At 38.2% G+C, this 22,035-nt stretch overlaps 1 protein-coding gene and 2 pseudogenes across 1 annotated transcript; all 3 read left to right on the forward strand.

Annotated features, from left to right (window-relative positions):
- The first annotated feature begins 8,165 nt into the window (after positions 1-8,165).
- On the forward strand, positions 8,166-9,107 carry LOC138168416 (olfactory receptor 4K13-like). The gene has a single exon (XM_069097444.1). It carries the CDS (start codon positions 8,166-8,168, stop codon positions 9,105-9,107), a length of 942 nt encoding a protein of 313 aa, XP_068953545.1.
- A 7,302-nt stretch (positions 9,108-16,409) lies between these two features.
- Positions 16,410-17,147, forward strand: LOC138168417 (lysosomal-associated transmembrane protein 4B-like; annotated as a pseudogene).
- Positions 17,148-19,976: 2,829 nt separating this feature from the next.
- On the forward strand, positions 19,977-20,760 carry LOC138168737 (carbonic anhydrase 2 pseudogene; annotated as a pseudogene).
- The last annotated feature ends 1,275 nt before the right edge of the window (positions 20,761-22,035 follow it).

Here is a 22,035-nt window from a genome sequence, read left to right on the forward strand (position 1 = left end):
TGATATTCTGGAGGTCAAAGGAGCTGGGTTTATAACCAAGAATCACCAACCCAGCAAAACTGATCATCATGTTTCAGAGGAAAATATGGTCATTCAGTGGAATAGAGGACTTTCAAGCAATCTTTTTTTTTTAAATTTTTCAAATGCTTTATTAACTTCAGATTTACATCATTTATTTCCACCAGATTTTGAGTTGCAAATTTTCTCCCCTTTTATCCCCTAGCACCCGCCCCAAAATAGTCCCACAGCATGTCCCCTCCTCCAATCTGCTCTCTCCCATATTTTCTCCCATACCCATTTCGACTTTTCTAGTGGAACTCTATGCCCAAGTGCCTGTATATCTTATTTCCTAATTACAGGTAAAATGGTATTAATAATAGTATATATATTTAAACATTTGATTTTAATACTTTGAATTCCATATTCATTCCCTTCCTCCCTTGTCACCCACCCTTACTGGGAAGATAATCAGTTCAGTCTAGGTTGTACAAGTGTGGCTAATGCAAAACAATAACATAGTAGATATGTTGTAAAAGACTAGCTGTATTTCCCTCTCTTCAATGCCGCGTCCCACTTATTCTATTCTCTACTTTTATCCCATCCCTTTTCAAAAGTGGGTTCTTCCAACTTCTCTCCCCCCAAGCCTGCCCTCCCTTCCATCATCCGCCCTGTCATCCCCTTCCCCCCTACATTCCTGTAGGGCGAGATACCCTATTTAGTGTGTATTTCATTCCCTCATCAAGCCAAATTCAATGGGAATAAGGTTGACCCATTCCCTTTTGCCTTCCTATTCTTCCCCTCCATTGTAACCATTTCCCCTTGCCTCTTCTATATGACATAGTTTACCCCATTCTGTCTCTCCCCATATCCTCTCATTATATTCCTCTCTCACCTCTTAATTTGACCTTTTAAGTATCATCCCTGCTTGTTAAATTGGTCTTGTGCCCTGTATCTATGTATACCTGTAAACATATATATATATATATATATACATATGTCTATATATATATATATCACATATATATTCATATGCCCATATACCCTCATATATAGACATACATAGTTCTATTCCTTTAAACTACTGAGAAAAATTTCATAAGCTACAATTATTGTTTTTCCATGTAGGAATGTTAATAGTTCAGCTTTGATAAGTTCCTTATAATTTCTTTTCCCTATTTATCTTCTCATGCTTCTCTTGCTTCTTGTATCTAAATGTCAAATTTTCTATTCAACTCTTGTTTGTTCATTAAGAATGCTTGAAAGTCCTCTATTCCACTGAATTACCATATTTTCCCCTGAAACATGGTACTTAGTTTTGCTGGGTAGGTGATTCTTGGTTTTAATCCCAGCTCCTTTGACCTCCAGAATATCATATTCCAAGCCCTTCGATCCCTCAGTGTAGAAGATACCAGATCCTGGGTTATCCTGATTGTGTTTCCACAATATTCAAATTGTTTCTTCCTGGCTGCTTGTAATATTCTGTCCTTGATGTGGGAATTCCTGGACCTGGCTATAATATTCCTAGGAGTTTTCTTTTTGGGACCTTCTTCAGGAGGTGATCGGTGGCTTCTTTCAACCTCTATTTTTTACCTTGGGTTCTAAAACATCAGTGCAGTTTTCTTTGAGCATTTCCTGGAGAATGATTTCTAGGTTCTTACTTTGATCATGGCTTTCAGGTAGTCCAATAACTTTTAAATTATTTCTCCTGGGAAATTTGTACACAATTACAGACACAACGTATGTGTGATGGCCAACTTTGATAGACTGGACTCCTCTCAGCAATGCAGTGATATAAGTCAATCCCAAGATTCATGATGGAGAGAAACATGTGCATCCAGAGAAAGAATTAGAAAGAACTTCCAGGTGGAAGCAAAATACCTGATCTTTTTCCTTCTCTTATTCGGTTTTATGTCCTCTTTACCATTTTTCATTCCAGCTGATACAATCCGTCTTTATAATCTGACTAATGTATAATGCGGAAGTATTTACAGACCCTATACTTGACTATATGCTGCCATGGCGGGGGGGAGGGGAGGGAGGGGAACAAAATGTGAAACTCAAGGAATTGTGGAATTGAATCATGTAAACTAAAAGGAAACAAACAAATTAATTAAAAAATAAAAATTAAAAAAAAAGAAAAAAATTATCTTTCCTGGATCTATTTTCCATGTCAGTGGTTTTTCCTATGAGATATTTCACATTGCTTTCTATTCTTTCATTTGTTTGGATCTGTTTAACAGCATCTTGATTTCTCATAAAGTCATTAGCTTCCCTTTGCTCCAATCTCATTCTGAAAGAATGATTCTCCTCAGTGAGCTTTTGAGATTCTTTTTCCATCTGACAAATTCATCTTTTGAATGCATTCTTCTCCTCATTGCCTTTTTGACCCTCTTTTGTCATTTGAGTTAGTTTATTTTTTAACATGTATTTTCCTCAGTCAGGCTGTTGATTCTCATTTTGCAATTTTCTTGCATCATTCTCATTTCTCTTCCCAATTTTTCCTCCTCTCCTCTTATCTGCTTCTTAAGGTCCTCTTTGGCGTGTAACCAGCTTGTATTTTGGTGCAGGAGTTCTGACTTCACTGTCTTCCTCCTGTTCCATGCTTTGCTCCTTTTTGTCCCCAAAATAGGAGTCTAATGTTGGAATCTTCTGTCTGATTTGTTTCCTTTGCCTGGTCATGTCACCCCTCATTCACTTTACCCCTGGGCTTTTTGGCACAGTAGGACTCTGCCACCAGACAGTGGAGCTTCTGTCCCAAACACTGGGGTTTTCTCAGCTGCCAGAGGTATTAGATGGGTGCCCTCTCTGAGGCTTCCACAGGCTCTGGCAAGCTGGTCATGAACCCCAGGACCTCCACCCTAGACTGCAATCCACATCCAAGAAGGTTAAAGCAAGAACGATTACCCCTCAGTCTGGTGCTTGGGCCCCTACACTCTGCAGGCCAGGAGCTGAAGCTGCCACGTGGTGCTGGCTGTCCTTGCTGGTGTCTCAGGGGCTTCTCATTCCATGCAAAAGCCATGCACTCCCACTTACTGGGTCCCAAAGTCCAGACTGCACTGACCTCTCACTTTGTCCTTCACATCTATGTGTTGGTAATTCTGGAAATGGCCACAGCTGCTGCTGATCTGGAGTCCCTCTGACTGGTGGCTGGTCAGGCCCACCCTGGGGCTAAAGCCTCAGTGTGGGGCTGCCTCTGCAACCAGATCACTGCGTTGGACGATTCCTGCCCGTTTGGCGGGCTGTCCTTAGCAGGAGGTTAGCTTCTCTGTTTCATTTTGTGGGTTCTGCCCTTTCACGTATTCTTGTTGAAAAAACCAGAGTTGAATAGAAAATTTGACATTCAGATACAAGAAGCAAGAGAAGCATGAGAAGGTAAACAGGGAAAAGAAATCATAAGGGACTTATCAAAGCTGAACTATTAACATTCCTACATGAAAAAAACAATAATTGTAACTGATAAAACTTTTCTCAGTGTGAAAATAATTGAAGGGAATAGAAATATATATTTATGTCTATATCAGAGGTTATACAGGCGTATGAATACATTTACGAATGTGTGTATGTATGTTTACAGGTATACATAGATAGAGGGCACAGGACCAATTTAATAGGAAGGGATGATACTTAAAAGGTGAAATCAAGATATGAGAGAGGAATATAATGAGAGGAGATGGGGAGAGACAGAATGGGGTAAACTTTCTCATATAGAAGAGGCAAGGGAATTGGTTAAAATGGAGGGGAAGAATAGGAAGCCAAAAGGAAATAGGTCAACCTTATTCCCATTGAATTTGGCTTGAGGAGGGAATGAAATACACACTAAATAGAGTATCTCACCCTACAGGAGAGTAGGGGGGAAGGGGATGAGAGGGGGTATGATGGAAAGGAGGGCAGGTGGGGGGATGGAAGTGGGAACCACCCACTTTTGAAAAGGGATGGGATCAAAGTAGAGAATAGAACAAGTGGGAGGTTGGATAGGAGAGAGGTAGATATAGTCAGTCTTTTACAATATATCTACTATGTTATTGTTTTGCATTAGCCACACATGTACAACCTATACTGAACTGCTTATCTTCCCAGTAAGGGTGGGTGACAAGGGAGGAAGGGAATGCATCTGGAATTCAAAGTTTTAAAATCGAATACTCAAATATGTATATATATATATATGTGTGTGTGTGTGTATACTTTTATTAATATTATTTTACATGTAATTGGTAAATAAGATATACAAGTACTGGGGCATAGAGATCCACCTGCCGTACTGGAAAAGTCGAAGGGGATATGGGAGAAGTTATGGGAGAAAATAGATTGGAGGAAAGGATATTCTTTGGGGCTGCTATTCTGGGGTGGTGGGCAGGGGAAATACGTTGAGAAAATCTGTAACTCAAAATCTGGTGGAAATGAATGATGTAAATCAGAAGTTAATAAAGCATTTGAAAAATTAAAAAAAAGATGTTGGGGTAGAAGACAAATATGGCAGAGAGATAGGAAGGAGAGAAATACATTAGATATGTACATATTCACACTGACTGTTAATCAGTGCTCTATCAGTGGCCTTTCTCTTCTTCCATGTGAGATATAGGAGAATATTTTCTAAAGCATGTTCAGATGCATAATTTTTGTTCTTTGGTAAAATTCGCCAAATACCTTAACGACCAGGGAACTAACCTTTCTCATGTAGCTTAGGGGAAAAATGTGTGGTTCTCTAATGACTCTCAGGGGGATTTGCTGTTCTGAATTTTAGTTCATTATTACATACAGGTTTTTCCTATAATTTTTCCCCCCTACCTGACAGTGTATATAAGACTCTCTTCCTAAAGTGAGAAGAATGTAACCAAGAGGATCAAAATCTCAAGGTGTTCATATGTCTTTGAGGTCTTTTTCTATAGCTGGTAGGTTGAATAACCAATGCTAATATACTGAGATTTCTGTGTAACAACCACCTAATATATATATATATATATATATATATATTGTCTAAATAGAAAAAAAAATGTACTTTCCATTGAAGGGGTGAATGACTTAACCTTTCCAGACCTATTTCCTCATCAGAATAACAAAAAGATGGCACTACTTCAACCATATGATTTTAAGAAGAATAAGTTATTCTTAGCCAGTACCTCAGTGACTATTTCCAGGTAAAATAAAATCAGGAGATCTAATGTGCTTATCATTCATTTTCCTCATCCAGTTACCAAATATCTGTTCAATTTTTCAAGTATTTATTAGCCTCATTCTATGTTCTTGACACAACCTTTGGCTCTAGGGGTACAAAAAAGGAAAATTATATAAACTGTGTCCTGAAAGACTTAACAATTTAATAGTGCAAGGCTACTGGATGCAATAATAATAAGAGTTGTTATTTATATTGTCTTTAGGTTTGGCGAGAGTTTTACATGCAATATTTTTTTGTTCTTTCCCATTATGAGTATCCCCATTTTTTTATGTAAAAATGGTAAAAAATTACATAAATTGATCATGGTCACTCAAATAGTAGAAGTATCCTTTCTACTCCAATATGCTGCCTCTTATGTGCACAAATATGGTACAAGTGAAAGTATTCGGCATGATAAAGAGAAAATATAGGAGAATAAGATGTAAAAAGAGAGAAATCAATGATCTGTATGGATAAAAACAAACTTTATGGAAGAAGTGGCATGGGAGTTGGTTTGAAAAGGCAGCAATGATGAATGAATATGATCAAGACATGGAAGATAGTCTATAAATACTCTAAGACAGAAGAGGGCAAAATTAGATCATTACAGAAATAACTGTCCCTTTTAGCTACACTATAGTATACATAAATGGCCTTTGATATCGAGCTTCAAAATTTGCAAAAATTCTACCTGTAATGTTAAGAAACTAGAGGATATTAGGGCATGAAATGACCTGCCCAGTCCTATAATTTATGAAGCTTATTTTAGTAAGTGTGTGAAGACAGGATTAGATATAGAAAAAAAAGGAGAATAAATATAGTACATGTCCACTTTAATTGTCCATATTTGTTTCTTTCAATTAAATTAATAAACATTTCACAAAGAGAAAGGTGATGAGGATCTGAATTCAGTTAAGAGCTAGGTAGAGAGGAGAGATTAATATTGGAATGATACTAGGAACATAGAAACACAACTAGAATTTCCAAATGATTGAACTGGAGTTGGGGGAAGGAGGAGAAGGATAATGAAGGAAATTAAGGATAAGTATAGAGTTTTTCATTCTGGGTAACTGAGGATATAACATGGGGAAAGGAAATGGAGTACTAATTATGTATATAACACTTGCTCTGTTCTAGGCACTTTAGAAATATGACCTTATTTAGTCCTCAAAACAACCCTGAAAGGTCAATAGTATTATTATCCCCATTGTATAGTTGAGAATCCTGAGGCAAACAGAGGTGAAATGACTAGAAAAATTGTGCACTCACCCAACTCTGTCAACCTTAACAAAGGTGGCACAGCAGGTAAGTGTCTGAGCCTGGATTTTAATGCAGGTCTTTTTAATTCCATGCCCAGCTCTCTATTCACTGTCCCATCTAGCTGCCTATTTATGAACAATAAAAGTAGGGAATTTTAGTGTAAGGTATATCAAACACTGAATATAGGATAAGTTAAAGTACAGAAACAAGCCATTCAGGAGGAGATTAGAGAATAGAGAATGATTCTTCTATGTGCTGTGGCCCTGTACCTTGGACTTTTCCTCTGCTCTAACATTCTAGACTTCTTACAGGAAAGGGCTTTGTTATTTTTCATCTTTGAAGCTGCACGATGTAATATAGCACATAGAGCATACTAGTTGCTTATGTTATGTATTTTTATTTGATCTGAAATTCATCACCTCAAACAAGAAGGCAAGTGATAAAATTTGATACCTGGCATATATTTGGACAATTTGAATTTCAAATACTTGGCTGATCACCAATTTTCAGATAAAAAACCATGGAATTGTAGTTCAGAACAGAGATAGTGTGTGGATATATTGATTTGGTATGTATCTGCATAGTGCTCATAATTGAGGCCATAGGAGAGAATGGAGCTAGCACTGTACATTGAAACATTTTATTTCCTTTGCAATAGGAAACTATTGGAGTGTATTTAGTTAGGGTGACTTGGTCACATTTCCTGTTACTTAGGAAGGATTTTTTTACCAGCTGTGAGAATAGATTGCAGATGGGAATGATTAATATCAATGATATAATTTAGAAGATTTTAAAATAATCCAATTCACTTCAACAAGTATTTATCAAGGTAAAACGTGATAAGGATTGTTAGGTAGTTCTGTGAGTGGAGAAGAGGAGAAAGATACAAGGGATATCATGGAATTAGGACCATCAGGAATTTGCAAGAGATTAGTTAGGGATAGAGGAAATCAATGTTTTCGGATAATACCCCTGACAAAAATATTTTGAAATATAAAGGAAAATCTTAAAGTTGAAGTGGGAATCCAAGAGAGTATTAGGTGTTCCTGATGAATACAGAAAATATAATTTTCTTTAGATTTATTGGATTTCACATGTCAAGTATGAACTCAAACTAATAAAAACATAGACATTTAATCAGGAAGAAAAGTACAAATGATTTGTAATTACTAATTAAGAAAGGATTTTTTCTTTTGTGTTTTTCCTACTGATAGTTTATTTCTGATAAGAAAGGGTTTATTGAATACTTAGTGAACTTTTTAGTAGCCTGATTCTTCATGTTCTCCAAACCACACTGGTCATTCCTGTTTGTGAGCTGTGGATTCTATTTGGTCAGTGTAAAATGTCTAATGCTTTTAAAAAAAATGTATCCTTTGTCATAGACACATATCCTCACATAGAACATATTTACAGTAGACCTCAAAACTTGCTATATACCTCTCACACTAACCTGTTATATTGATATGTTTGGTAAAATCTTGATACTTTCCTTAATCGATAAGTACTTTCATGACAACTCTCTGTGTTCTATCTATGATTACTGAGGATATATCTGAGGAAGCAGAGTCTGATAGAGATTTAATAACTTGCCCCAAAGTGTTTCAAACATGTTTCAGCAATCAATATCATGTTATTGATATGTGATCTTTTTTTCATTTTTCTATATACTCAAGAACAGTCACTTAAAATTGTGACTGCTTTCAGATTGTCTACCCTTTGGACAACTTCTGGATTCTCAAAAGATATCAAGTAGATGAAGATGAAGAATACTTCTATGATAAATGAATTCATTTTGTTAGGACTCACTGATTCTGGGGAGCTTGAAATTTTCTTTTTTGTGATCTTTCTCCTGGCCTATACATCAATCTTGACTGGAAACGGTCTCATTATACTTACAGTCACTCTTGACTGCCACCTGCACTCGACCCCCATGTACTTCCTCCTGGCCAACCTCTCATTTCTCGACATGACTCTTTCTACCGTTACTGTCCCCAAGATGATCATAGACTTCTTCAGGGAGAGAAAAACTATCTCTTTGTGGGGCTGCATGGCACAAATGTTTCTAGCTCACCTCTTGGGAGGTAGTGAGATGACTCTTCTTATAGTGATGGCTGTTGACAGATATGTTGCAATATGTAAGCCCCTCCACTATATGACTATCATGAACCATCGAATTCTGGTAGGAAGTGTGCTGCTCTCATGGTCAGTTGGCTTTGTGCACACTATGAGTCAAATGGCCTTTATGGTGAGTCTGCCCTTCTGTGGCCCTAATGTGATTGATGATGTTTTTTGTGATCTTCCACTGGTGTTGAAACTTGCCTGCACTGACACCTATGTCCTGGAGCTGCTTGTCGTTGCTGACAGTGGGCTTCTTGCCCTGATCTCCTTCATCCTTTTGCTCATCTCCTATACTGTAATATTAGTCACTGTCCGGCATCGCTCCTCTAGTGGACTATCTAAGGCTCTATCTACACTGACTGCTCATATCACAGTGGTAACTCTCTTCTTTGGACCAGTCATTTTAATCTATGCTTGGCCTGTTAGTAGCTATTCATTAGACAAATTTTTCTCAGTGTTTTACTCAGTTATCACTCCTCTCCTGAATCCAATTATCTATAGCTTGAGGAATCAGGAGATGAAAGCAGCCATGATTCGACTCAGAAGCAGACACATCAGCTCCAATCCAATCTTCTAAATGATGTTGTGATGATCAATTTTTTATTTTTCTCCAGAGGATAACTTTCAGAATGACCGATTATTATATTAATATATGGGCATAGACTTTACAAATAAAAATTTATCTTATTTTCAAAGCAGTGTTTAAATAATATGCCAGAAATATTTTTGTTCTTGTTTCTTCCTGCTTTTGTGAATCTAATGATTTTCCTTAATTTGGAGACCTCCATAAATGCAATTCAATCAAATCTCAAAATCATAAATTATAGAAGACTTCAGGAAAATCTGTCTAGAAAATTATACCTAGAGCTTATTGATTTCTATAATTTTTTTTCCACTTTCCATTTCTCCCATCTTTTGGTATCACCTGAAATGCAGCTTGGTTTTAGTTTACTAATCAGTTGGGAGAAAGGACTGAATAGTGGAATGATTTAGATAGTCCAGAAATGGAGATTACCAAATTCTCTATGAATGTAAAAAAAAAAAAAGATTTCAGGTACTAGCACCAATGGTGGCTTCATACCTTTATGAAGAGCAACTGGTTTATATTATTCAGTTTAAGGATGAGAGTTCACAGGGCAATTAAGCTTATTTTACATAAAGGGCATAGATAGACCCCTGTTAAAGTGGTGTTCAGATGGCATTATATCACATACAATTGCAAGCACTTATTGGTTCGAAACACACTCACCTATGCACATATTATTCTGAAAGAAGTAGAAATCCTAGGTAATAAAAGAAACAAAACAACCACTGGAGCAGCTTTCAGATCATCCTATTTCCACAGTGCATGATGTCATTATAGCCAACTGAAAAGGGGAAAACCATTTAAAATAATCATTGAGTATATATGAAAGCTAGATTTTAGCACTGTCAATGATTCTTTATATTTAGTTTTTATTCGTACATTTTGCTTTTAGCTTGCCTAGATTTTCTCCTGTATTCTTTCCTTATCCCTTCCCAGAGAGTCATCACTTAAAACAAGGAATAATTTGTAAAGGGAAGAAAAGGAAAAAAAAATCATCACATTAAAAAAACTTCTGATGTTATCTGTAATGTACAATAACTCTCCACCCCACAATAGTGTGGCAGGATATGTTTTCACATGTCACTTCTTTTGGACCAATCAATCAAAAAAAACTATTCACAATACCCAATTTCATTTGTTTGGTGGTCATTGTTGCTTCCCTTGACATGGTTATCATTATTTTCCTGGCTCTTGCATTTTTCACTTTGTATTCATTCCTAGAAATCTTACCATATTTTTGTTTAGTCATAAAGCTCATTGTTTCTTATGGTACATTAATATTTGATTATGTTTATGCATCATGATTTGTTTAGCCATTCACCTATCAATGGGCATATATTTTGTTTATGATTCTTTGCTACAACATCAAAAGAAATACTGCTATAAATATTTTGGTGTACACATATACGGAGTCTATTTTCAGTCAATGCTTCTCTGAGGGCATACACCTAGCAAAATAATCTCTAGATCAAAGGGCATAGACATTTTAGTCACTTTCTTTGAATAATTCCAAAATAGTTTACAAAATATTTGCAGCAATGCACATCTTCATGAACATCTCAAATCAATCCAACAAGCATTTATTAAGTATTGTACTTATTTAGTAGTATGTTATAAGGACTTTGCTACAAGCACTGGTGATACAGAGTATTTTTAAAACAGTCACTACTCTCAAGGAGATCACAAAAATGTGGAGACATTATATAAACAACTATGTATAAGCACAATGTATGAATTACATATTGGAGAGTATATAAGAGGTAAGGTAGTAACATTAAAGGAGCTCAGGAAAGGTTTTTCTGTGGAATGTGGAGTTTTAACTGAGACTTAAAGGAAACTAGAAGAGAGTTATGAAGAGGGAGAAAATTCTAAGAATCAGTGATAACCAATCAAAATTCATGTCTTGTTCATAGCACAATAAAGAGGTCAGGGTCATCAGAGTACACGGTAGGAAGGCAGTAGGGTCAGTTTATAGTCAATAAATATTAACATTACATGTTTGATACTGTGAAAAGCAGTAGGACTACAAAGAAAGGCAAAGTATAATCCCCATTTTTAAAGAGCTCTCTATCTAATGAGGAAGACAATATGCAAACAGCTATGTGCACCCACGCTATATACATTATATATTGTAATAATTGCTTCAGGAAAGGCACGAGAATTAAGGGGCATCCAAAAAGGCTTCTTCTATCTTGGAGATTACATGTATACATATAGTTAAATGAAAAATAGAATATACTGGAAGTGCTAATAGTCTTTTTTGGGGGGGAGGTACAGGAAAGGATTTAGGTAAAGGGTAGCACTTGAGCAAATTCTCCAGGAAATAAATTATTTTAAAGTTGAAAGTGAGTAAAGAATGTGTTTTAGGAGAGGGAGACAGTCAACATAAAGGCATAAGTTTGGGAGATAGCGTGTCTTATATGAATAATAGTAAGAAGGGCAGTCTGTACTGCAAAGTGTGGCAAAGGAATTATTTTACAAAAAAGATAAAAAGTTAGGTTGGGTTCAGGTGGAGAAGGGCTCAGAGAAGTCCATTCACAGATAGAGGGTGTGATATAGTTAATTAAAAAGCAAAGGAGACTTAGAAGGAGCAGTTAGGTTTAAAATCAATCATGACAAAGAGAGAGACAGAAAGAGGGAGAGACAGACAGAGAGAGAGAGACACAGAGAAAGACAGAGATAGAGAGAGGCAGAGAAACAGAGAGAGAGAGACAGAGATAGAGACAGAGACAGACACATGAGACAGAGACAGAAAGACAGAGACAGAGCAAGACAGAGAGACAAAGAGAGAGACACACACAGATGGAAATACAGAGAGAAAAAGAGACACACAGAGAGAGAGAGACACAGACAGAGACAGACAGATACAGAGAGAGACCCAAAGACACAGAGACACAGAGAGAGATAGAGAAAGAAAGACAGATAGACAGAGACAGGCCAAGAAATAGAGACAGAGAGACACAGGAGACAGAGAGAGCCAAAGAGACAGAGAAACAGAGACAGAAACAGAGAGAGAGAGACACACACACACACACACACACACAGAAAGAGAGAGAGAGAGAGAGAGAGAGAGAGAACTTCATGAAAACAAGAAAGGAGTTTCTAGAGATTGGTTAACAGTATTAAATGCTTCAGAAAGATTGAAAAGCTTGAGAACTGAAAAAAAGTTTCTCTAATTTGGTAATTAGGAGAAATCATTAACTTTGATGTGGTAAGAAGCCAGATTGCAAAGAGGAGATAAATAAATGAGAGGAAATGGAGGCAAAAAGTGTAAATAGTTTGTCCTAGGAGTTTGTATGTGAAATGTAGGAGACATATAGAATTATAATTTGAGGGCTTGATATTAAGTGCCTTTTTTTAGTTTTTATTTTTGGATGGTGTAAACCAAGACATTTCTTTACCAAAGAAATGACATAAGTGATGTTCATTCATTGTTCATTGTCAATAGTTATTGTTCAGTCATTTCAGTCATGTCTGACTCTTCATAACCCTGTTTGGAGTCCTCTTGGTAAAGATACTGGAGTGGTTTGCCATTTCCTTCTTCAGTTCATTTTACACATGAGGAATCAGAGGCAAACAGGGTTAAGTGATTTACCCAGAGTCACACAGCTAATAAGTGTCTTAGGCCAGGTTTAAACTCAGGAAACTGAGTCTCCCTGACTCCAGGCCCTGTACTTTATCTACTGTTGCACCTACCTGCCCTGTTGTCAACAGTACTATGGGACATTTTAGGTCAGAGTAGTATTGCCTTCTACGCTATGTACCTCTAAAAGTTAGGGAACATTCAAATTCCCCCAATCTAATATCAATAAATTTATCTATTCCCCCAAACATATTAGTATAGTCTGAACAAGTACCAACTCAAGGTAAAATGATTTATAAGTTTATTATCTTTTTTATAGTTTTATATTTTCCTTTAAGTTTTTTCAAGTTATATAGAATTTGGAGAAAAACATCCAAATGCACCCCATCTGTTGGACCTTTCTTAATTTTATAAACTTTGATCTTGTAACCCTCTTGTCTTTCCCATTAGCAGATAAAATCTTAATTATTCTTTGTCTCTCCACTTCCAGAAGGCTTTGCTACCCCCTTGATCATTTATTTTTTCATGTATAGATTTTTATCAGTTCATTTTCAAATAAACCATGTAAAGTACTTTTAAACCACAGAGTTCTCTATTTATGTCATCTCTTATTATATTTTTGCTGAAGTGCAGAGGTTAGAGCTGGGGTTACTTCAGTGACTGACATTACATGGGCTTCTGTAAGTAGAGAAAGTTGAACTGAGGGTTCCCACAGAAGTGGGAAAAACCAAGGGTGGCCACCCTCATACACCAGGATACAGGAGTCTCAGAATTACAGTAAAATTATAGTGGCAGAGGGAGAGTAGGTATAATAGTAAAGAGAGTTAAGAGGTGAAGAAGGAGGGCAAAAATACCAGGTCAAAAGGAAGGAAGTGGACAATGAGTCCTCTGGTCTAGTTTATCATTGAAATAGGCAGGCTTATTGCCATATTACCAATAATGCTACACTATAAAAACTGAAACTATATCAAACCTTCATATACTTTCCTTTATGAAATCCATTTATTTCCCTCAGTCTTAGTATTCTATAAAGCCTTTTAAACCAGAGAATGACACTACAGACTTGTGAATTTTACCTACAGTTTCACATAGTAAGTGGTATATTTGGAACCCAAACACAGGTTTTCTGACTCACACACAATATATGGAGAGTTTCAGGATGTATTCTAAACAGACATCTGAACTTAGACTAGCCCTGTTGCTATCTCAGCACCAGTATCCATGAGTACAAATTATTAATGTGTACATGAAAGAAAAAATGAGGGAATCAAGGTGGCAAAATATAGGTAGCAACTCAGCCGAACTCTCCTACCATCACCCTCCAAACAACTTTAAAATAATGCCTCAAATTGAAGTCTGGAGTGACAAAGAAAACAAAAGGTTGGGGTGAGACATTTTTCCAGTCCACGACAATTTAGGAAGTTGGAAGGAGAGGTCTGTGATACCGTGGTTGTGGTCAGCCTGAAGCATATCACAGGCTTGCAGCAAAACCAACAGGTCTTAGAGGCAGCTGCAACAGTGGCAGCAGCAGTTTTGGAAGCTCTGAGACTTAAGACGATAAGAGGGTTGGACAACTAGTTAGAAAGAGATTGCAGGGGACTCTTTATTAGCACTGGGTTCACAACCCTGTTGAAGTTAGCTATATATAATTATGAGTTGCAGTTATGGGATAAAGAGGAGCACTGGCATTTGCTGTGTAGAGGAACAGGGTCCCTGGATACAGTTCAAGGCAGAAAGGAGCACTAGGGCTTGGGGCCATAGGACAGCAAGGGACAAATTCACAATTCCACAGTCAAAAGGAGCAATAGTACTTGAAGCCTGGGACTCTGGTCTTAGTTCCAAGGCAGAGAGAAAGATTAGTGTTTGCAGCTGCAGCAGAGCAGGATCCTGGTCATAGTTCCAGGACATAGAGGAATGCTAACATTTTCAGTTGCAGGGGAACAATGGTTAAAGAACAGAGCATAGGCCAGAAGAGCAGTGACCACATCTCTTCTTGGGTCATATCACCTTAGAAGCACTGAAAACTTATCGACCCCAGAACTAGCTCTGAAAACAGCAGCACCAAAAATCTGAAGATTGGGACAGTGGCCCCTCCACCAAGTAGAAGAACCTAACTGAATGAACAAACAAAAACAAAGACCCTGGATATTAAAAGTTATTCTGGTGACAGGGAAGATCAAGACACAAACTCAAAATAAAACAATGTTTAAACAGCTACAAGCAAAGTCTCAAAAAAAAGTGAAGCCTAACAAGAGTCCTAGAAAAGCTAAAAAAATAATTTTCAAAATCATATAAAAGAGGTAAAGGAAAAATCGAGGGAGGGAGATGGAGCCAACATGGTGGCATAGAAGCAGGAAAACTCCTTGAGCTCCCCCCATAACCACTTCAAATACCTATAAAATATGACTCTAAACAAACTTTAGAGCTATAGAACCCACAAAGTGACAGAGAGAAACAAATCTCCCACTGAAGGCAGCCCAGCAGTCAGACAGAAAGAGTCCTTCACAGAACACTGGGAGCCAAGGCCAGCCCCAAGTGAGCCCACAGTTTTAGCCCCAGGGTGGCCCCAACCAGTGGCTACAGTGAATTTTGGGAGAGTGGATCACCAGAAGCTGGGGTGGTTTCCAGACTTCTGAACCCCCAAATGCCAAAGACAAATCAGAAGGTCAGTAGGAAGGTCTGTGGGACCTGGGTGAGAAAGGAGCATGGCCCAGCCACTGTCTCAGGGTGTCAGCAGAGGCAGTAGCATCTGCTTCTGGAGCTCTTGGTCCACAGACGATGAGGGGATCGAGTGGCTGATCAGGTGGGGATTGCAGGGATCTCTTTGCTGGCAATGAAGCAGGATTCTCTTGCTTTGCCCTTGCTTGGATCTGGGTCACAGTCCTGGGTGGCACTCCTGGGGCAAGGAGGAGTGCTGTCGTGGTAGAGCTTGTGGCAGTGGTGGAGAGGGAATCTTCCTCACAGTTACAAGGCAGAAAAGAGTCTTTATGGTCACTCACAGACAAGAGCATAAGTTAGGAGAGGAGTAAACACCTCTTCTTTGATCATACAACCCTGGAAGAACTGAAAATTTGCAGGTCCCTAGAAATATCTCTGAAAATAGCTGTGCAAAACTCCTGAAACACTCTCCACCCTGAGAGCAAAGTCCTACCTTAACTAAGAGCTAAAAAGTCAACTAATTGGCTGGGAAAATTAACAAATAGTGCAAAAAAATCAGATTTTATCTGACTTTGGTGACAAGGAGGATCAAAACATATAACCGGAAGAAGACAACAAAATCAAAGCTCCTACATGCGAAGTCTCCAAGAAAAATATGAATTTCTCTCAGGCCACGAAAGAATTAAAAAAAGAATTTAGAATATCAAGTAAGAGAAGTAGAGGAAAAAATTGGGAAGAGAAATGAATGATGCAAGAAAATAATGAAAAAAGAGTCAACAGACAGGCTTGCTGTAATTAGTGCAGAAGTGCAAGCCAAAAGTTAATTACTAGGGGAACCCAAGAGGAAGGCTGAAAGGAAGGAAGGGGCAGGAGAAGAGGTGCTCCTTGGAGACAGTAGAGCCACAGCTGCTGGAGGTGGACTGGCAGGCAAGCTGAGGCTGCGTGTTAGCACTCCTGCAAAGTTGGGCACGCGTGTGTGGGAACTCTGAGTGGTTGTAGAGGCAGTGGCGACCCCTGAGCGGGTCACACAGAGCCAGAACAGGGGCCCTAAGATGAAGATGAACGCACCCTGGACTCCCCTCTATTCCAACAGCTGCTGTCTGTGTTGCCATGTCCGCACCGGCATCATTCTGCTGGGCATCTGGTACTTGATCATGGTACTTCTAATCATGTTGATTACCATGGCAGACCCATATCAGTATCACTTATTCAGTTCTGAACTAGGGGGGGGGGTGATTTTGAATTCATGGATGATTCCAATATGTGCATCGCGACTGCAATCTCCTTTCTCATGATTTTGAGCAACCTATGGTGCATACAAGCAACATGCTGCCTGGATCATCTGGTTCTTCTGCTACCAGATTGATTATTTTTCTCTCAACTCTCTGGTGGTGATCCATGTACTTGTTTATTCAAATTCGATCCAGAGATATATCGGACAGCTGCCTCCTCATTTTCCATACAAGGAAGATATCATGTCAGTGAGTCCTACCTTTTTAGGTCTTATTATTCTTTTCTTTATCAGTATTGTCTTGGCTTTTAAGGGTTACCTGATTAGCCGTGTCTAGAACTGCTACCAATACATCAATGGCCCAGACTCCTCTGATATTCTGGTTTACATAACCACCAATGATACTACGTTGCTGTTACCACCCTATGATGACACCACTACAGCCTTCACAGCGACTGGTATGGGTGTAGAGGCAGGGGCAGGGGCAGATGTGGGTGCTGGTGCAAGTGGGGGTGTGGCTGCAAGTAAAGAGCCTCCCCCACCTTATGTATCTGCCTGAGCCAAAAAGTGACATGACCTTGGGGGCAACAACTTTTCTCAGACATGTGAGCAATAGTTCATTCTTTCTGAGATACTCCCTCTGAGATTGCCCAGCTGCCTGTCTGTTGTCGACCTCCTACAATTTTCAGACCCTGATATCATGTCAAAAATTTATTACCCATAATTTTAAAAATGTGTTTCAGTTACATCATCTACCTGATGAGCTGCAGGATTTTGGCATTTGTGCTAAGTCAACAGTAGCTTCATTTACAAGACTTTTACAATCAATATTTAGGAAACCAGGCCTTGAGTCTGGGAACATTTTCATCTGATACCCATGGAAGTCCCTAAATCAGGTAGAAGTGAGGAACTTCGTCTGTTTTTGTGCTCTGTAACTTTTGAAAATATGCAGAATAGGGGCGGCTAGGTGGCGCAGTGAGTAAAACTCCAGCCCCGGAGTCAGGAGGACCCAAGTTCGGTTCCGGTCTCAGACACTTAACATCCACACAAAAATAAACTAGCTGCAAGTTACTTAACCCCAATTGCCCTCGAAAAGGCAAAAAAAAAAAAAAAGAAAAAAGGAAATATGCAGAATAAAATCAGGTGCAGGCAAGAGTTTTCACCTCCCTTTCAATTCTGTTGTGCAGGATGAATTTGGTAGGGCTAATGCTTGCTAAAGTATCTCACTAATTTGGGAAATGGGATAGCCATTGGCTATCAACTATCATATTTACTGGACAATCCTTTGTATAACCTAGAAGTCAACAGCAGGTTTGAATCCATGCTTCAATTACATCTCCTGCCTCCTGGGCAACAGTCACTCTTGTCTTTTAAACTCATTTAATCTATAATTCCATAAGTAGAAATTCTCTGCAGAAAAATGCTTCCCAGAGCAATGAGATGCTATGGATCTCTTTGGCTCATGGCTCCTTGGCACACACTCAAAGGGGATTGGAGTTGACCAATCACCTGTCATTGGCCCATCAACATTCCAAGCCCTTGAAATATGTTTCCTCATTCATAGTTACCTTCTCAAATTAAACTTTCACAAAGATTACATATTTAAGATGCTAAATCAAGAGTGATACTTTTGCCTCATGTTTAGAATGCCAAGTCACCCTCCCAATTCTTGATCCTCTACCCCTCGAGAGATCCATGAGTGGGCCTAAAACATTTGGTTTTGCATTTAATGAGCTTGTAAATTTCTTACATTACCTAGGGAAGAAGGTAGAGAATCACTATAGTGTTCTCTGAGACTGTTTTCTTACATATAAAATGACAGAAAATGATGAACTACATGTCTGATATTGCTTTAGCTCTCAAATCTTTGTGATTCTGATTTTGCAGACCATAACAGCTACTGTTTCAGCTTTGAACACTGCTGTTTTCTGTCTTCCCTGTTACTAAGTCCCCCGCTCAAGTAGTAGGTTTCACTTGTCTTATTACTCTTAGACAGGCTTAGCAGAATGTATTCTGCTCCCTGCTCCCTCTGCCTCTTCCATCTCATTCCATGACCTCCTATAACATAGCCCTGAATTCTGTCCATTGATTTCATGGCTCTTTCCTCTTTTGGGGACATCTCCAAACAGTCTCATTCATTCTACCATTTCTGATTGGCACCCCCTCCTCTGTGGGCAGAAAAGTAGGAAACCCTTGGGTACAACTACAATGGGCCAGGTAGGCATGAAGGTAGGAAAGAATAGGACAAAGGGGACAATGACAGTACATACCTGTGTAGGTGGGGAGGGTGTGGGCAGGGTAAGAATCAATGCCATTTGAGTCCAGTACATTGCTATATACACAGGTCAGTGGTATATCTAGAACATGGGTGTATGACTTGTTTGAGCATTAACAAATTTGCTTGGAATGGTATATATAATCAAGTCCTATATTTTAGCAAAACCATTTACAAATGTTTTCTGGTGTTAAGGGGAGCTTGGTGGGGGAGAAGAACCATCATCTTATTCAAGAGCAACGCTCCTGGAAAAAAAGATTTCAGAAAGTCCTTAATGAAGGAAATATATTTAGTAAGCCTGATGGAGGAAAGGCTTTCTGGGCAGAGGAAGCATGTGAAGGTTAGAAGGTAAGAGGCCTGCCCAGCTTGGGGGAACAGGGGAACCAACAGTGAAAAATTTAGTATAGACAGATCAGAAATTTGATCAATTGAACTGAGTTAGCTGACAGGGTCAAAGAGGTAGCCATGGGAGGTTGAAGACAAAGGGAACTTTTTCCTGGAGTTAGGGAAGGAGGTAGAGGTGAGGAAGAGTATCCAGAGAGTAATATGAGGCAGACAGAGGAGCAAGTCACCCTGGAAATGTCCCTAGAAATTTCTGCCTTTTCCAGTCAAGGTTAAGTCCTGTTACTTGATCTCTCCCAAACTAGCCTAAACCCACTCAGGAAGGTTGTCTGGTCCAGTCTCTGAGGTACATAGATATTCACTTGTATACCTTTAAACTTACATGACAAGATTTTCTTTCATTAAGATTTTCTTACTTTTTGCTTTCTGGGATTCTTGGTGACCCTCTGAGATGTAAAGCAAATCCCAAATTCCTCTGAAGATGGATACACACTATTTTTCTTACTGGGTATTACCCTCTTAGATATCTGAAGAATTTTGGTGCATTCATTTCATTATTTGTTCATTGCTAAATATACTCTATGTGAAGGCTTCCTCATGCCTAAGAAAATAGACTTTGGAACCTCTGGGCACGTTGCCCCATGGACCACCCCCTCCCTGATGTTGTCATGAAAATGCCACACAATTTCCATGTGAATAGGAAATAAATGTCATGTTTGTTACAAAAAAGAAAAAGAGTTAATTACTAAACCCTGAACAGCTTGCAAAACCATGTCCCAACATCACTGGGGATATGAATCAGGCTTAAACAGGTAAGAATGCTGGCATAAAGCTTTTTCTATTGCCCATGGAAACTGACAGTCTCCTGGGGAAATTGAGTACTCTAAACAGCAGTATGACAGTGCTCTGAAACATGTGAAATTCTCCTATGATCCTTCTACTTCTAAGAGGATCTTTCAACAATGGGTTACTCAATATTGAATTTGATGAGTCCACTGATAGATCTGTGCTAAGTGGAAGAAACCAGATTAAGAACTATAGGTTGATTCAATTTCATATTCACCAGGGCTCTAAAGGGAGCCAAAGCTCTTGGTGTATTTGGATGGAAAGCTATATGTGACTGAATTTCACTTGGTTCATTAGAATGCAAAGTATAAGAGTTTCAAGGTTGCTATGACCAAGGATGATGGAATGGCTGTTGTTTTTAGAGATGGGAACTGCTAAATCAGGACATCAAAAAGTCATTGATCTTCTTAGAAAAATTCAAACAAATGGTGACGAGTCAGTCTTCACTGGCTTTGACCCAAGTTATATTCTTTCTAAGTTCCTGGAATTTAATAGTTATCAGGGTGCACTAATCACTCTTCCTCTCTTGGAATGTGTGACCTAGATTGTCTTATAAGAGTGCATCTGTGCGAGTCCTGAAGAGAGGGCAAAATTCTACAACCTTTACTTCACTTCTGCTGGTGTAAGTTCTTCAAAACACATGGTATGCAACTGGTGCCCTATTCAGCCCCTCTGTGGAAAGACAATTAGAAGATCTTGCAATTGTTGATGTATGAGGGAAATGACCCTCTAACTAAACACAAATCAGTCTGTACACTGGTGGCATGTTCACTAGTCTCAGTACTTTTATATCTGTACCTGATATTCTTTCTCATAAAATGTAAAAAGATTGTAGACCAACCAACTTAAAATGTTCTTAATGTGTGAAATCAATAACCTCTAAGCACAGACCCATGTGCAATGCTTGGCAAGGTGATGTTGACCTGGTACTTTGGTGACAGCAATGTGTTTTCTATTACAAGGAACCAGTGAATAGTAGAAGTGAAGAATAGTAAAATTTCTCCTTTCTTCCCATGTAAGAGGGCACATGAGTATCTAGAAGTAAACGCTAAAGCTGTTTTTAAAATACACCAAAGCAGAAAAATTGAAGACAAACCTCCAATAAAAGATCAAATTGCATCAGTATAAAGTGTAAGAAAACAGAATTAACAATAGTGATTTCAAGAGGTTACATTTAAAATGTTGAAATATAAATTTAAAAAATTCTTACATGTTTGTAGCTATGTAATCTTTAAAACAAGGATGATATTTTTGTGAATTTTGAATTATCTGTAAAAATATTTTAATTTTAGTTATAATATGAATTATATAGACATTCAGAGAACATATACCATAACAAAGAAAAAAATTCATCTTGTATTTTAGACATATGTAGTCTAATAAAATAGATAATTATATACCCCCCAAAACCTAGTAAATAGCTTGCTAAAGGAGACCCAAAAAAGTACTGAAGAAAATAATACCTTAAAATGGAAAAGGAAGTACAAGAGCTCATTGAGGAAAATAATTCCTTAAAAATTAGAAGGGAGAAAATGGAAGCTAATGGCTTTGTGAGAAATCAAGAAATTATAAAATAAAACGAAAAGAAAGAAAAAAAAAGTAGACAATGTGAAATATATCATTGGAAAACAACTGACCTGGAAAATAAATCCAGAAGAAATAATTTTAAAACTATTGGACTACTTGAAGGTTATATCAAAAAAAGAACTTAGACATCATCTTTCAAGAAGTCATTGTAGCAGCAAACACCCCAAGTGTCCCCAGGGTTTGCTGCCAACACAGGTTCTTAGATCTGCTTTGATAAAGGAAAGCAACTCAAAATGGGTTAACAAGCTTACTTTAATCAGTCAAATATGTATCATTTACCTAGTTCAGGGGAAAAAGGTCAGCACCCTGAACTTCAGAATACACAGACAGAATTATCAAGACAGAGAAACAGATCAAGTAGACAGTTTCCAAACTGTCCAACCATTACATCCATACC

Source organism: Petaurus breviceps, unplaced genomic scaffold (genome assembly GCF_028583685.1).
Source record: "Petaurus breviceps papuanus isolate PSGF00001 unplaced genomic scaffold, PetGlider_PUasm1.0 37, whole genome shotgun sequence".
NCBI lineage: Eukaryota > Metazoa > Chordata > Mammalia > Diprotodontia > Petauridae > Petaurus > Petaurus breviceps.

Coding starts and splice junctions, on each gene's coding strand:
- LOC138168416 (XM_069097444.1), top strand. CDS start 8,166: ATGAAGATGAAGAATACTTCTATGATAAATGAATTCATTTTGTTAGGA.